We start from the raw sequence: 17,956 nt of genomic DNA on the forward strand, positions 1-17,956 counted from the left end.
AGCTCCATGTTGAGCTCCTGCCCCAGTACTAGATCCAACACTAACTCTCACAGATTGCTCCTGGAGATAGAATTTAAGCCTCACATCCCCCTGCTTGTGTATTCTTAGAAACTAGAGGCAGATAGAGCACCTGCTGGGATGTGAGACTCTCTCCATCAGAATATCTTCTGTGCCCATCTTTCAGGGGAATCAGTCCACTGCAGGACAGACAAAGTTTGAATCCTATGAGTTTTGAGTCCACCATATTTTAAGTTTCCGTACTGGGGGCAGGGTTTTTTTACAGAACTTTTGGCTTGACAAGTAAATAAAAGAATGAAAGTTGTTCTGAAATATCTCAGAAGATTTTAAGAAGGTTTCTTGAGAAGTTTAGCCCAAGCTAAATGTCTAGAACCAGCTAGGTTCCATCTCATCTTCAAAAGCAGTAAGATGCGAGCACAAAGAGACACAGGGTACATGCATGGCCTCAATGGACAATGCTATTGAAAAAATCTGGTCTCAGGCATATGAGGTGTATGTACTCCCTACAGAGAGATTCACAACAACATACTCAAAGAACTGGTGGGCTGCTCTTCCTCTCAGACAGGCAGCTACTAGATACAGTCAGTGTTCAAAGATTATCCTTCCTTTAGCTCTGGCTCTGCCAGCTTGTCTCTTCCATATTTTGAAACTTAGGTAGTAAACATTTATCTTAATTGTCCTTCCTAAAGCCAGGAAAGTATGCAAGAAGATCTGTGGGGCTTATATTTGAGAAGGGAAAATTATAGAGCCCTCAGCATCTAAAGTGTCTACCATTTGCATTCAGAACCGGACTTGAAGTTACAACAAAAGCGCTGCCAAGCTGCTAAAGAGAGGGATATGGGATCTGTTACTATCCCTGCAGCTTTCTGACTGTGTTTCCGGTTGGAGGAGGAGGAGGAGGAAGATAAAGAGGTTGTCCAGCTTTAAATTTTGGTTCCTCCTCTCCAATGAATAGCTTCAGTGCATGTCTTCTGCTGCAAATCACACCTTTTACAAGAAACCAAAGATAAGAAGGAATCAGATTAAAACTTTCACTGCTGCTCACAAGTTTCTCACATCCACAGTGAAAACCAGTAATACAGCGATTAGATTTTGTTCTGCTACAGCTAAGCTCCGAACAGCAACAAAGGCACTGTCCGCAGTCTTCCGAAGAAAGCATTGCAAAGGTTCACACTAGGAAGGTTATCTTGATAAGCATAATCATTATGAACTAGGGATTGTCAGAAGTGCACTCCACTGGTTGGCTAAACTAGTGTTGAATACTTTTGAAAATGTCACCCTTTTTTCTAGATGAAAACACAGATTTTGCATACATTGTATGTGTTTAACCAGAAAAGCTTCTTACTCATCATGGATGAGTAAATTTTTCACCCCCTGGTTATGGGAGTCAAATAAATAGTGAGTAATAGAATCCTTAAAATGTTAACATCTGGTGATAGTATTCCTAACAGTTCTTGGAACAGCAAAAATTTGCACTAAATAAAAAGTAAGCAAACGGTATTGTCCTGGGCCATATGTACTTATCCCATGGCCCTGTTTAAAAGCTTAGGCCATCTATAGTGTCTGGTGAGCAAGCATCACACGGGTAATAGAGTGATAGTTTCTATAAGAGAGAGCCTGTGCAGTGAGAGGGAGAGAAACCTGCAGGATTGCTCCTGCAAAAGACCCAAGGTCAGAGGTCCTGTAAGAAGGGGCTCTCCATACCAAGCAGATGGAAAGGCCTGGCTGGAGCAACCTGCCATAAAGGACAAAAAAGCAAGACAAAAAAAAAAGCCTTAGATTACAAGGCTTTCTTTAGGACACACCAAGTAGCAGGACTAGATTTTGGGAAGGAACTATTGAAACCAGCAAGAGGTTGAAGGAACTGTAGAGTTTGAAAAATACTGGCTTTTATTTATGCTGACATTAAACTGTTATTTTACTAAACCAGACCCCAAGAAGAGGTGTTATTAGATGCATAAAAGCATGTGTAATTACTGGTGAGTTCAAGGACAAACTGAGGCAGTGGACCTACCCAATGCTAAACCAGGTGTTCTGACCTTTCTACGTAAACAAAACTAACAGTAACATGACTAAGTCATACTTACATTCCAGATACTAATGACACTTTGAACACATGTTGAACAGTAGAAGATGGATTGCCTAACGCCACATTGAGTGCTCGGTCAATGCTGAATGCCACCTGACGAAGATAGTGTTCCGACTGCTTCCCATAGCCATCATATGGCACATAGAGGTAAGGAAAGATACCATGTAAATGGAGACAAGTCTTCTGACCTAGAAAGAAAAAGACAGTGAAACTTATCAGCTTTTTCATATAATGACAGATGTAAAAATATTCTATATAGTAGTCCAACTAACATGAATATAAAAGCTAAATACTTCAGTTACCCGGTGCCCCAAGAGGAACCAAATCTATAATAAAATGTAACTGTGGATATGCAGCTTCTGCCTGCTTAATAATGGATACATGGGGTACCTTCTGCTTAAAAAAATAACTTACCAACTATAAATAGAGAGTTTTAAAAAAATATTTAACTATTCTGCTATATAGTATTTTTCAGCAAGGTAAACTTTCTCAAACCAAGAAGAGAGGCACAAGAAGGCGCAGGGAAAATAAGATAATATTCTTTCTTGAGAAATTATTTTCCAAAATGGACTCAGGAAAGCTGAAAATAAATTCTTGTATTGACTTTCTAAACTTTGTATTTAATTTTTTCCAAGACTACTAGAAAATAGTCTAATACACATGACATTTGATGCAGAGAAAAAAAGAGAGCAATATAATCATAATAAGATGAAAACCCTATATACATTTCATAACATTAACCAAAGAAAATCAGTCATGGTGCTGCCAGTAACATGAGGAATGTATTTCCACTGAGATTTTTTCATACACCTCAAAAATCCAGATTTGTGTTCCAAAAAAATGAGAATTTTCATTAATTTTCATTAAGATCAGAATAATTAATAAATTCATATAACTGATCACTATAGTTTTTTCAAAGCTTTGAAAACTAAAAAATGTTGAGCTTTGTCGAAATCTGCAAAAAACCCTCTTTTCCTCAAAGAATTCAAAGATCTGTATAATAAAATATTGTCATTTGAGAACCTATAAAAGAACATTTGATTACAAAATTTTGAAACTCGTTCAATAGGTTTGAGTTTCCTTGTGAGATCTGAAAAAATTAAAAATCCTGTCTTGTATCTAACCTTTTTTCTTGAATACATTTTAAGATATCCATCAGTTATTTTTAATTTTGTAACTAACAAACAAGATTCTACAAACCTTTTATTTGCTCCTTCCCTTATTGAAAAACAGAGCAAGCAGTAGATAAACTAAAGGTCCTCCTATGTTCAAGACAGACTAACTTTTTCACCCAATATTAGCCGTCGTATGGCAGCAATAGAATCCTATCCCTATTCTCTTTCTTCTCAATCTAACATACCAGAGAGAGGTTGGAAGCCCTGAATTTATTCTCCAGAGTCTCCAACCTGTGACATAACATAGTATGATTGTGAATCAAAATGCTACACATACTTACAACTATTCAATTCAGTTTTAATTTGATTCTGATCTTTAATTATAATTGACCCTTTTCAATTTGTTCCATAGATGTCTCTAATTTTGGAATTCTTGAGAAAATAAGTTAAAAAGAAAAACATTAAATACTAAATTGATGTAAAACAGCCAGCGTAATGACATCTCCAGGACATGTTGAGGAATTAGAGAGCTCAAAACAGGGGGGAGACCAGATCCATGTTAGGGGAAATTATCACTTCATGTGAGGAACCTCCACTATTTCTGCTGGAGATAAAGGAGGCTGGTTATACTCATACAACTGCTGCTATTGCTTTGACTTCTCAGGTGACCTACCTTTTCTTGATCCCATGTACTAAATATTCTATAAATTGCTCTGCTTTTGCTGACAGGCTGCTATATCCTATTCCAAAAGAAATTATCTATAACAACTTAGCAAGAGACATTACCTAACAGTGCTTTTCTTAAGTATGTTGTGTCAGGGATGATCAAGTGTGGAATTCCCATATTTTAGGAAATGAAAGAAAGTTTATGAAGAGATATATATATATGATATGATATATAGGTATAGGACAACAGATGCATCCTCCACTATGCAACGTTCCATCTTGAACTAACACTCCCCCATAGTTCTACAGGATTAGAACCAGGGGGTTTTGTTCAACATCTTCATTAATGATCTGGAGGATGGGGTAGATTGCACCCTCAGCAAGTTTGCAGATGACACTAAGCTGGGGGAGTGGTAGATACCCTGGAAGGTAGGGATAGGATACAGAAGGACCTAAACAAACTGGAGGATTGGGCCAAAAGAAATCTGATGAGGTTCAACAAGGACAAGTGCAGAGTCCTGCACGTAGGACGGAAGAATCCCATGAATAGCTACAGACTGGAGACTGACGAGCTAGGCAGCAGTTCTGCAGAAAAGGACCTGGGGGTAACAGTGGATAAGAAGCTGGATATGAGTCAGCAGTGTGCCGTGGTTGCCAAGAAGGCTAATAGCATATTGGGCTGCATTAGTAGGAGCATTGCTAGCAGATCACGGGAAGTGATTATTCCCCTCTATTCGGCATTGGTGAGGCCGCATTTGAAGTATTGTGTCCAGTTTTGGGCCCCGCACTACAAAAAGGATGTGGACAAGTTGGAGAGAGTCCAGCGGAGGGCAACAAAAATGCTTAGGGGGCTGGAGCACAAGACTTATGAGAGGTTGAGGGAACTAGGCTTGTTTAGTCTGCAAAAGAGAAGAATGAGGGGGGATTTGATAGCAGCTTTTAACTACCTGAAAGGGGGTTCCAGGGAGGATGGAGCTAGGCTGTTCTCCGTGGCAGATGACAGAACAAGGAGCAACGGTCTCAAGTTGCAGTGGGGGAGGTTCTAGGTTGGACATTAGGAAAAGGTTTTTCACTAGGAGGTTGGTAAAGCACTGGAATGGGTTACCTAGGGAGGTGGTGGAACCTCCATCTTTAGAGGTTTTTAAGCTGCGGCTTGACAAAACCCTGGCTGGGATTATTTAGCTGAGGTTAGTCCTGCTTTGAGCAGGGGGTTGGACTAGATGACCTCCTGAGGTCCCTTCCAACTCTATGATTCTAGGATTACAACTTGCAATTACTGCTAGTGCACCTCTGTTTTTAGCACACAACTTGCTCATGTTTATTTCTAACTGAATAGAAGGAATTACTGTTTTTATTCAATAGCTGGCAAATCTTTCTACTAACCTTAATTCCTTCTCCAAATAAATCATGTATTGTAACTGCTGCCTACTTCCCTCACTAGTCTGGCTACTGCAAGCAGAAAACGTTTCAAGAATTCAGGCAGTTAACTAGTCACTTTCAATAAGCCACAATCCCTTCATTGTTAGTCCGTGCAGTTACATTATTTTGATGTTTCATTTAAACTACAGTAGAATATGATCTATGTGAAACATATGGTAGCACTGAAGGTAAGTTCTGTCCAATTTATCTAATACATTAAGCAGTAAAGTAGTTAGTTATTTAAGTGTGTGAGAGGTGGGGGGGAAGGCAGGGAAAAAAGGAAGCCATCCAATTTAAAAAATGACAGGGAGAAATATTTTTACATGTCCTGACAATAGTTCTCTACTTTTCCACAGCAGAATACTATAACATGAGGATGAAAGATCTCTGCCAGTGTACTCCATACTCTTTTAGAGGCATCACTTCTGTGGTAAAAGTAAATTCAGTCTCTGTGACACTCAGTTTTTCCCTCCCTAGCCCTACTGAGATGGCTAATAAAGATTTAAATGAAGGATAGTTGTGTTGTCAGCTTTGAAGTGTAGGTGTACATTTGTTAGGAAATGCATGGAGACCAATTATTTTTTTCACAATCTTCTAAACGACCCTCAGATATTAACAACATTGGGAAACTATTGAATTGGACTGGACTTGAATCTGTGACCTTGAGGTGAAAAGCTCTTCATCTTCTTACTGATTTTTTTTAATTTACATTAATGTGATTAGCTCCACTGTTCAGGAGTTATTTTTATGCTGTCAACACATTTATTAAATTAAAACAAATGCAATACAGAAAAAATTAAGTTACATAATGAAGAATGTCAGCAATGTACACACATATTCAAGGACCAAATTCTGATTTTACGCTGGTGCAATCCTAAGATCTCCTTTGTAGCAACAGAGCAAACTTGCAACTCTGAGCAGAATTTTGCACACTATTTACATATGCAGTGGCTAGATACCACTGTGATTTATATGCAAAGTATTCAAATGTAAGATGTTCTGCAATATGACTACAGCAAGATAATATTCAAAAGCAACAAGTAAAACCAACCAATACATGTATTTTATCAATAACACAATTAAGGATCCAAATTCCTGGCTCTGGTCAAGATGTGCTCCGAGTACTTCAGGTGGTGCAGGCCACTCCACTGATCTTTAGGAATACCAGGAGTCAGTTTGGCCCCTAGCTTAATTATTTGTATCTCTGTGTTTAGGAATTTAGTGCCCTAAATCACGGACCCAGACCCCATTGTGCAATATGTTCCCTGCCCCAAACATCTTATAACCTAACCTAGTTATTCCAGCATTTCCATTGATCAGTAAATGAGCCCACAGGCATTTGTTCCCATTAACTGGGAAATGCCTTCTCCAGGTATGTCCTTGATATATCCTGTACATGGAAGTTCCCCCGTGCTGAGATAATTCTAGCTGCCCAGTTTTGGCAGCTTTATGGCCTGTATGACCAAAAGTGGTGCAAATAAGTCACATGGGCCTGGATGTGGCCTGAAATATCAATCATCAAAAGCTTTTACACACCTGTAAAAAATATGTCTCTGGAATGAATATGTACTAATCCACCATGCCAAGTAGAAGGCCAGACCTGTTCCTCTCACTTCAAATGTGTAGTACACTGTTGTTGCACAACACCCAAACAGTACAAAAAATAGCTTCAAGGATTCTTTCTACCTTCAAGGCACAAGGGATTATTCTTTCCCCCAGGTGAATTTTTTGATTTTTCTAAAAGTTTGTGTCACTATGTTTTTCTATCTGAATTTATAGATTAGTGGAGATTTAGTTTAATATTGTCATCTATATTTAAATTCTGCCCATACTGGGAAACTGTTTAAACATCTTAAAGAGGATGTGTTAAACTTCTGATTCATGTATAATGTGCTTAATATTAGTAGTACCAGCACAGCAGAGGAAATAGAAAGTAAGGAAACTGGACTACAATTTTTATGGCAAATAAAAGGATGGAATAAACATTTTTTAAGTGGAAAAACTCACTGCTCTCCATTTTGAGGTAGAGGTAATTATTAACAGGGTGTACACAATGGGGGATCTTTCTCATTTACCTGGTTGCAGCTGACCTGGGATTTAGAAAGTGGTAACAGACATAAGATTCTTTTCACTCTATATGACAGATCTGCTAAAGCTCTCTTTGACAATATTACTGAACATTTTTGCTTCATAAAAGTTATATATTTTCTGAATAGAGAAAAAGTACTGTTGATATAATATACCTATGACTTCTGCAAGGCATTTGACTTGATAATGCAAAAATATTTTGATTATAAAATAATATCAAATTAACCTGGTAGAGATTAAATGGATTAAAAACTAGCTAACTGACATATCTCAAAATGTAACTGTAAATGGAATCATTACTGAGTTAGTGTCGTTGTGATGGGGTCCTGCTAGGATTGATTCTTGGCCCTACGCTGTTTAACATTATCAGCCTCCTGGAAAAAAACAAACACAATCTAGGAGATGACAAAGGTATAAGAAGAACGAATGGCTGGAAGTGGAAGATACTCAATTTAGACTAGAAACAGGCATAATTTTTTAAAACAGTGAGGGTTATTAACCATTGGAATGATTTATTAAGGGTTGTAGGGGATTCTCCAACATTGGCCATTTTGAAACCAAGACTGAATATTTTTCTAAAGGATATGGTTTAATTCAAACAAATTATTTTGGGGAAGTCCTACGGCCTGTTTTATGCAGGAGGTCAGACTAGATGATCATAACAGTCATTTCTGGTCTCAGAATCTATGAAAATAAATCTGTTTTCTAGTGTTTCATACAAAGCATCACCAAGAACACTATATATATTCTATGATAGACGTGGCAATTTCCTGCAATCTCCTTGGAAAATCTGAATAAAGTTTAAGTATCTTTGGAGTCCTTTGTATTAAATGGAAAAGTTATGTATTAGGGTGGGCCTGGATGATCAAAGGATTATCCTGAATAATGCTGCAGACAAGAAAGGTCTTTTGGGACAATATGCATGAAGTGAATATCCTGGGAAATCACTATGGGGAGGTGAAACACAAATTCACCACCTTGATTATGCAAAACCCCAGTCTTTTGAACCTATGTCCTGAAGAAGGGACTATTGTCTACTGATTTCCTGTTCCTGAATTCTGAAGATCAAAGGCCCAAGCTGTGCACAGGAAAGACTAACCCACTCATGGATGTGTTTGTTCTGAGCTAAAGCTGTTATGAACATGTAACCACAGAAAAACCCTTTGACGGGATGTCACAGTTAAGGGCAACTGCACTTGTATTTCCCCATAGTGATTCAGCAAGGAAACACACGCTCAGGCTTTTCATTCCCTAGCATTGCCTTTTTTGGTTGGAGACCCGCATATTTCTCCTCCTGACCAGGATATTTCCAAGCTGAACAATTCTCTTCACTGTGTTATTCCCAGAAAAAGACATCTGCCTAAACTGGTCTGCTTGCTTTCTCCGCAGAGACTAATCACAGTAATTGCCAACAATTATAAACTACCACACTGTTTTTTCTAAGCAAGTATATTTTATTCTTAAAATAAAATTACACTAAAGAGAAAACATATTTAAAAAAAATCAATAAAAATCTACATGCATACTAATAAACTTAACATAGATCATACCCCTTCCCCGCCATATTCACAAGGGTTCTGGTCAGTGTCAGTCCTTTCAATGCTACCTAAAGGATTGGGGTCCTCTGTGGACCAGAGATCCTGACCGTTTGCTGCATCACAATGAACGCACTGAGTCAGCTTAAACGCAGGCTATTTATTCAAAAATCCTTTCTTTATCTGTTAGGTCACTGTAGAATCCAGACTGGATCTCTGAACTTTCTCCTGCAACAGTTGATTAGCAAACAAAGGATCCCCCCATTGCAGAGCAAGATTTCAAAGGCTGATTTTGTAGGTGGGGGACTGCAATCACCTCCTTCCCAGTACCTCCTAGAAATTCCACTTAATACATATTGCTGAAAAGATAAATCATGTCTGCTACATTATTCAGCATAGTCTTTTGAAGTTCACATTATCTCCCAGAGATTGCATTAATCCTTCTTCCTTCTAAACAAATTCCATACAATCCCACAATAATACAAATACCTTTCATATTTAATACAATAAACCCCAAAAGTATTAAACATAATTCAATATGGTTTAACTTAATTCCATAATGTTTGCCCAGGATATTGCAGAATATTGTCATATCTTTCACATGGGATTTGAAGGACTGACTCCTACCAGAGTCCCTACTGGATTTGGGAAGGAAGAGGGTAATCTCTAGTAAGCTTATTAGTATGTAGGCTCTTTTGTTTTTAATATGTTTTCTCTGCAATACTTTCATCTTAAGGATAAGAGTGCTTGCCTAGAAAGAACTGTGGGCAAATATGCTGTTTAAAGCCTCTAAAAAAAGAGAGCGAGAAAGAGAGAGAGCGCAAAGTGCAGAGGCTGGCCTGTTAAGGCAGTCTTGCTTGCTGGGCGTTAACACTCTGTAGTAGGGTACTGTGCAGCCTGGGAAAATACTCTGTTTGGGAGGGAGAGAACTGTGGGTCTCTACCCAAGAGAGGTGATGGCTGAGGAGCCAGGAGTCTAGAGTGGGTGTAGTTGGTTGTCTAAACTTTCATAGTGATTCTGTTTAGTTTGCCTGTACATTAGGATACATTTATACAGGGTTGATATGTTATATGTATTGTTTTATTTATTCAAACACCTAATAAGACTTTAAAAAAAAGAAAACAAAACCAAAGTTAACATTGAAATTAGGTCCAAATAAGAATTTCTGGGAAACGTGTTTTTCAGATTGATGTCATAAAATCCAGTTGATGTTTGTTAGATGTAGCCAAAATGAAAGATGCAGCCTTTAAAATGAAAACTGTTTTCATTTTAAGTCAATTTTTGCAGGAATGGCCACACACAGTTTTTTTTGTAGCACTTTGACAACTATAAAAACAAAGTTTAAAAATAAAATGGAAAAACTATCTTGAATGACAACAAAACTATGTTCTCCACACAGTGATGTTGGATAAAAAGTCAGGGTAGACTAGGCCATACTTAAAAAAAGAAAGAAGAGACACCATTACAATCTCAACTCACTTTTAAAAAGCTTTAAATTTTTCACCCTAAATTATATAGATTGTTAACTAAATATAAAACCACCTAATATTATTACTTGTAATCAATCCTAATAACTGGTATATTTATTTCAACTACAGCTAACCATTTTATAAATAGCTATGCCATTTTATAAATCAAACAAACTTTTCTCACATAAAGGTTCACCTCTTCATATGCCTTTTGCATCCCCCTTCATGCTCAGATGCAAAACTCCAACTGAATGAAGATTTAATCTACTCTTTACCAGTAGGGAAATCGTATGAACTATACATACTGACTTGCATTTTTCTATTTCAATAAAATAAAGTTTAAGTTATTGTTCATCTAAGGCAATTATTTGTCTAACTGCTGAAAACGTACATGGACCTTATGGAACTATTTGCTTTGAGACTAATTAGTCCTAACTAGACCTGGATAGGAATTTTCTGACAAAACAGAGTTTTGCTGGAAAATGCCAATTCGTCAAATCCAAAATGTTTTGTGGAAATATATTGGATTTGACAAACATTTGATGAACCACAGGCAGGGGGCTCTCATACCTTCTAGCCTCTCTTCCATGGAACCAGGAGTCCCTGGGGAGAGCCTGAAAGTTCTTGGGTAAGCTTCCAGCATGCAGCCTTGCCATTCAGACTGCCTGGGGCCGGGCTCTCCTACTCCCACAAACTGGTGAGCCACTAGCTGTGAAAGCTGTGCAGGACGGAGCCAGCTGGCCTTGGAGTCCGGAAGCCCTGAGGTCCCCAACCAGTGCTGTCCGGGAGCACAGACATTGGCAGCTACAGATTGAAATGGATATGATTGTCAGTTTTTCTGCTGATATTCTGTTGAAGACAGTGGTGAAACTGACAAAAGGATCTCAAATTCACTCAACAGCTGCCAGGGTCCTAAAGGAGCACTTTTTGTTTCGGAAATACCATGTGTTGGTGTTTCTGAAACAAAACATAAAAATAATTTAAAAATCCAGGATTTTTCCAAAAATTAAGTTTTGATCTCAATCTGAACAAAACCAAATTTTAAAATGTCTAAGTTTCCCACAAACCAGAAATTCCAAGTTTCGGCTAGCTCTAGTCCTCATTTGTTTACCATTGTATTTAGCTACTCTCACTCAGAAAACAGAATTCATATTTGTAAATGATGTTACTACATCTCTGATCCCACCAGTCTTGGAATATTGGGCCATTTGCTTTTATCTGCTTTCATCAGACAAGAGATAAGTAGTAGTATTAAATCACACCAAATGTTTTGGTAACAAGTATTCTGGACCCCAAATTGGAGTGCGGTATGTCTGCTTTTCATTGTACTATTGGCAGATTCTAGCTCTGAAGCTGGCACTCTGGCCATAGAGGATCACAGGGGGAATCTACTGGTGGCATAAAGCTGAGATCGTGGCTCCTAGGCCAATCCTGCTCCCCAGTGCCTGTGTAGGGAACGTGCCCAGACTTCTTTACGTCCATCTGATCTGTGGCTGACAAAATAGCTTCTTGGAGCCATTGGCTACTCTAAGTGATTCCAAGGGACCATCCAGAACACAGCTGGCACAGGACTGAGGGAGCACAAAGACGATCTTTACGTAATACCTCCTTTACCTCCCCCCAAACATTCCCCTGAGTTGTACCATATCTCAGTCATAGCCAAGGATTTAGGCCCAAATCTCATCCTCATTTGAATTCCCCCACTAAGTCTCCCATAGCATTCAGGAGACAAACACTAAAGAGAATAGTCAGATTAATATAACTGGTGCAGGACTTGAAAAATACACCAACTGTAGGAGCTTACAATTTTTGCAGAATTTAAGTTTTTAATTATAATTTTCCAGCCCTTACGGCTGAACGATAATCTTCCAAACGTGAACTGATGTAGAGAGAAGAAGTGTCTGAGTTCACAAACTGCTCCAGTGACTGCTACTGCTGCTGCTCATAAGCTTTGCCAATCAGAGTACAGTTAATAAGGCTCAGATCAGAATCCTGTATCAGGTCAGGAACCATATACATTTCATGCTGCTTCTGCTTGTGAGAAGTATGGATAGAGGCAAGTATTGTTGTTATTTATATTGTTCACAGTCAATGCTGTATATATTGTATACTTACCAAGCCATCATTACTGACAGTCTCTGCTCTGATGAGCTCACAACAAAAGATGTCTAATGTTTAAAACAATCTCTGAACTAAAGAGCAATCTATATGTCCACAGACTGAGCAGATATCAATTGGCCACATGAGAATAAGAATGGGTCTTAATCAAATAACATTAATACGTATGGCAACCATTTTCCATATATTGGCTTTTTTTTTTTTTTTTTTTTTTTTTTTTTACTTTTTGTTATCTCAGGTACCCTGAATACTACACTTTCTTTTATTTGATATTTAAGTATTTCAGTTTGGATAAGAAGTATCTTGTTACTTTTTTCATGTGTGTTTTTTGCAAATTGGAAACTCATTTTTCTTCCCCCCCTTTTTAAAGGCCTTTAAATCCATATTACTTTTGAAATAATGAATCATCAGAGCCTTTACATTGGTCTAAATTAATATATGATGATTTGGCAAGTTTTCCATGAAGTGAGGAAGCCACTTAATTTTAAGTCCCTTGTTTTTTAAAGCCTTTTAAGTCACTTAATTCAAGATTTTCTTCCAATAATGCTTTCAGGGGTGTTTTAGTCACCTTGCTTTTTCTGATTCTAATGCACAACACTTCATTTTCATTGCTTCATGCAATTACTGAGCTGATTTTGGGCTGGAAAACGCCCTGGTAGTGTGCTGTAGTTTTAGTTTTTGAATTCTGAACTTTCACTGGACAGGCAGAAAGAGTCAAATTATATATCCACACTTGCAAATTCCAAAAAAGGAAGATTTTGGAAGTGTCTAAATGACCTTTTGTTGTGAGCTCATCAGAGCAGAGACTGTCAGTAATGATGGCTTGGTAAGTATATAATATATACAGCATTATTGACTGTGAACAATATAAATTAGAAAAACTTCCTGCTCCAGGAGCATGAGAATTTCCCTTGTTTCATTTAGAACTTTAAACCTGCACTTTCTTATCCCAGCTTGGAAGTGCAAGTCTGCCAGAGAGATCCTATTGTTGCTTTAATGCGTATGGCAACCAAATCCAGAGGAAGAGAGACAGAACAATCATGACTCCTTGTAATTCCAAGACATTGTTCTGATTTGAATGGAGTCTATCTGAGTTCACTCAGTGGAACAGAAAATGATCTGATTCCAATTGCTGGAAATTCCACTGATAAAACAGGACCATGTGTCACCACCATGGAACAGTTACCTCCTCTAGTCATTATTACACAAAGTAATTAGATTCCCTGGAGGGAAAATACTTCAACAGTTCCTAGAAGAAATACAATCTATGAAATATTTCTTGGGCAACTGAATTAGAACCAGGAAAATCTGACAGAAGTGGGCCAGATATGGAGAAGGCACTAAGGAGCTGAAAACAGATGAGGAAACTAAAGACCTTAGCAGTTGAAATATCTAGTATGTTCAGATACTATCTTGTAAAATGTGCTATCCACAAGTTATCCATTAAATTCCTGTCAAAGACTGGCCTTAAGAGAGAAACCATTGGACTGGTGAGAAAACAAGGAAGAGAGACGTCAAAAGGCATTGCTGGGATTGGAAATGGGCCACATTGCTGCAAAGCATAAGTAGTACTGGAAGAACAGTCCAATTAGCACTTGAGGTCAGGCTTCCTTGTAGAACATGAAGAGAAATCTCTCACTAAGGCCTAGACTCAATACAGAAATGGGCCTTGCATACAGTCAATCAGCTTGGAGAGAACCAGTATACTGAGCACTTTTTTCTCTCTCTTTCCTATTAAGAAAAATGATGAATTAACACCCCAAGAACTCCTCAGGAAAAGGCGTAATTGTTTCTGGTGAAATTAAGTCTGCAGTGCTGTCCTGGTCCACTGGAAGAACAGGCAACTGGGTGGATAAAGGAGGGGGAATTTAAATCTTTGGGGAGACTCTGTTAGTTTTGAGAGCCCATCTGTCTGAAGTGAGTTTTTGGGAGTTTTTTTATATTTGATTTGGAAGGCTTGAAAACTTTGGAAGAAAGGTTTTTTTCCAACCAGTGTAAAATGGTATTTTTTGTTTGGGATTTATTTTTTCTTTCCCTTGTTCCCCCACCCTCTATTACATTCTTGGGTGCAGCTTCTTTTTCCCATCACAGTACACAAAGGCATCTTAATGAAGGATTAAACTAAACACCTCAGAAACGGAAGAGCAACCCCCAACATTACGGGATACTACTCAGTCTCACAGTTGTAAAGACTGTGGCTTCTGTAGCTACAGCTCTGCTGCTGCCCTGGTCAATTATCTGCCCTTTAAGGGTATGTCTACACTGCAATTAAAAACCGGTGGGCTGACCTGTGCCAGCTGATTAAGACTAAGGGACAGTTTAATTGCAGTGTAGATGTTCAGACTTGGGCTCGAGCCCAGGCTCTAGGACCCTACAAGGTGAAAGGAAGTCTCAAGCCCAAATGTCTACACAGCAAATAAACAGCCCCTTAGCCCGAGCAACGCAAGCCTGAGTCAACTGGCACAGGCCAGCCATGGGTATCTAACTGCAGTGTAGACATACCCCAAGAGACATGGAAATGCCTTTTATTTTTTATGTATTTCTTTTTAAACATACATGTATAGAAGCAAGGGCTAAGGAATGGTGATCTGGGGGAAGAGTAGAACTGGGAATGAGCACTCAGGCTTGAAGCCCCTTGATTGTGCAATAATGCTCTTTCAGCTTTAAAGTGTTGCTGAAGTGGTTTTACACCTATGAAACAAAATGGTGAATTCTCTTTCCTTGATGTTAACATTTTAGTTCAGGATCACAGCCTTCTGGATCGTCCATTGAACTGGCAGCCTGATGGTGTAAGCAACTGGACACTCAACAATGTTTCTTGGTAGAAAGCTGTCTTCAAGCTCAAAATATCCAGGTAGGCCAAAAACAAGGGAAATAGGAAGGTGAAAAACTTAACTGCTTTTGGATTCTGTCTGCAGAATCCATCTATTTCTATGGTCTGTTGGAACATGCTGGTTAGCTGCATGCTCAGGTGCATTGGAAAGAAAAACAACCAGTAGCTATGGCAAAAAGGCAGGCTAGGTTAGCCTACTCTGATCTAAGGAAGGCCAAACAGAAAATAGGTGTTCTGGTATCGATAAACTAGCAGTATCGGCTAGATCACGCTGCTACATTCTTTGAAAAAGAAAAAAACTGATAGCGCAGTGGTGAAAAAGAGGAATTGGACTAGGCCATACTTGGAGAAATCAGGGGACTGGAGTGTTAACTGGTACGAATGGGCCAGACCATTCTGCTGACTCACTGAGAAAAAGCCTATGGAAGGAATGGGAAGAGTGGGAAAACAGCAGGCTAGGCCATGCTGCACAAACCCACATCTGAGAGAAAGAGAGAGAGAACAGAACAGTGCACAGAACCCTCAGGTTGACCTGATGTAATGTTAACTGGTACCAAGTATGGAGAAGATGAGCCATTTTGAGTGGGTGGGTGGGTGTGATTGTTTTTTAAAACTGTGGTTTTGATTTAAGAGCCTGTGGGAGTAAAAGCTGTTCTGAGAGGGAACATGGCTGACAAAACCACTGAGGGCAGAGATTCAAGATACTGAATACAAACAGGACTAATTAAGGCTCTTCCCAGAACAATTGGGGCAAAAAATTCTAGATTACCATGGCACTCTGAAAGAGGTGATAGTGTTGGGATCCTGCACCGTGGGTTTTTCCTTCCCCTCTGACTTTCTAGCTTCCTGGATACAAACCTGTCATATTTCATTGCAGTCAGAACAGAAAAAACAGCCAAGGACCTCTAGCTTGTTGCATCCAAAATCCTGGGTCCTGCTGGTGAATTTCTGCCCCAACCAGCTTTAGGCAATATGAACACTGTCGCAGAATGGGCTACATTATCGTGTAGCCAGGCAGTGTGCAGCAACCCCTTTGATCTTAACTGGTTGGCCTACCATACTGTGTGTTTTCTCCTCAAATACCCGTTTTCCAGCAGACTTCTGTTTTCCAAATATCCTCTTACTATCTATCAGAAGGGCACCGAGGAGAGGAGAATTAAAAAAAGCACACCCTCACTATAATGCCCTTCATAATAACAAACCTTTGGATACAATGAAACTGGTCCTTGGATCCCACCTCCAGCCCCATGGCTGTGGCAGGGGCTGATAGCTCCTTCAAGGGGTTCATTATAGCGAGAATATACTGTAACAGAAAAAGTTCCTGTCTGAAGACAGAAAAAGGAGAAGCCTGGAGAAGCCTCCTGCTTCTTTGAGCAGAGGTGAGACATTGAGGATTTAGCCAGGCTTTGAACAGCTCTAACTGCTGGCAGTACACTGGGAAGTGAGAGAGAGAGGTTTAAATAAAAAATAGCGGAATCTCCATGCTTGGAAACTGAGGAAGAATAACCAAGTTGTAATGGACCAGATACCCATGAAAGAGAAATTAAAAACAAGATCTTTGTTTATAAAATCCTTTCTGCTGCTTCTTGCCCTGCTTATGTGTGGAGAGAAAATGTTTCTCCTTTCTACTAAGTTGTGTTAGTGTCTTGTCCAAATCTCACCAAATAAATTTGTCTCTTGTGAATACTGAAGACAAAGTAACTGTTTTGACTTAGCCATCTCCTGTAGCCGTGATAATAGCCCTAGCTAAAAATTTGACAATCAGTGGGGACTTCTGACTCAAGTGAGTTGCGACAGATTTCTTGTGCTCACTTCCTCTTCTTTACATGAATACTGCAGAGAACAGGACCAGACAACTACTACCCTGCAAAAGGTGTTGCAAGAATGGATATGTGTATGTGACGGAATCAAACTCGGGGTCCCCTCTCGACACAACCAGTCAGGATTCTGGTGCTATGGAGTCTGCCACCCCTGGTCTCCATACACCAGTGCAGCCAACTCCTAAATCTGGTCTCGGAAGGTCAGCCCCCTGCTCTGCCTGGAAGTCCCCCTGTGGGACCCCAGCCTGGTATGGGTCCTGGGGAGTTCCTCCATACCCAAAGGGCGAGCGACCAACGGTGGAAACTTGGAGCCATGCTAGGAGGTCCTACTCCCCTTGCCCCCTCACAGGCCGCTGGTCTTCCTCTCCATTCCCCAGACAGACCTCCCACCTCTGCCCCTCCACATTCCTTTGTCTCTTTCCCGGGCCAGATGTTACAACCTGTTGTATCTGGTTTGACCCAGGAGGTCTGAGGGGGGTCTGCGTACATGTGGCTGGGGAAGGCCTATCCACCCTCTAGTGGTCTCTGCAATGACCATACACCAGATCCCATCACCAAAACACAGGAGTACACATGAAGGGAATACATGGGTAACAGATGAGAAAACTGAGGTGCACACTCTGCACTCAGGAAGGCATCCCCACTCTGTCACAGTGTATGATTCCTGTTTCAAAGTCCTTCCTCTCCCACACTTTCAAGATCGATCCCTTTATTGTGTGGTCAATTTGATTCTTAAAGGAAGGACTATCCATTGAAAAGATGAGTACGTGCTCTTTTACTTTTATT

At 39.5% G+C, this 17,956-nt stretch overlaps 1 protein-coding gene across 1 annotated transcript in view; it reads right to left on the bottom strand.

Annotated features, from left to right (window-relative positions):
- Positions 1-17,956, bottom strand: part of REV3L (REV3 like, DNA directed polymerase zeta catalytic subunit) — a 214,154-nt gene that overhangs the window by 134,085 nt on the left and 62,113 nt on the right. The window contains exon 2 of the mRNA XM_067546605.1: positions 2,106-2,295. Coding sequence (XP_067402706.1) covers positions 2,106-2,295 — 190 coding nt within the window. The remainder of the gene's footprint in view (positions 1-2,105; positions 2,296-17,956) is intronic.

This window comes from Emydura macquarii, unplaced genomic scaffold (assembly GCF_026122565.2).
Source record: "Emydura macquarii macquarii isolate MOO-44397 ecotype Brisbane River unplaced genomic scaffold, CSIRO-AGI_Emac_v2 contig_1146, whole genome shotgun sequence".
Lineage (NCBI taxonomy): Eukaryota > Metazoa > Chordata > Testudines > Chelidae > Emydura > Emydura macquarii.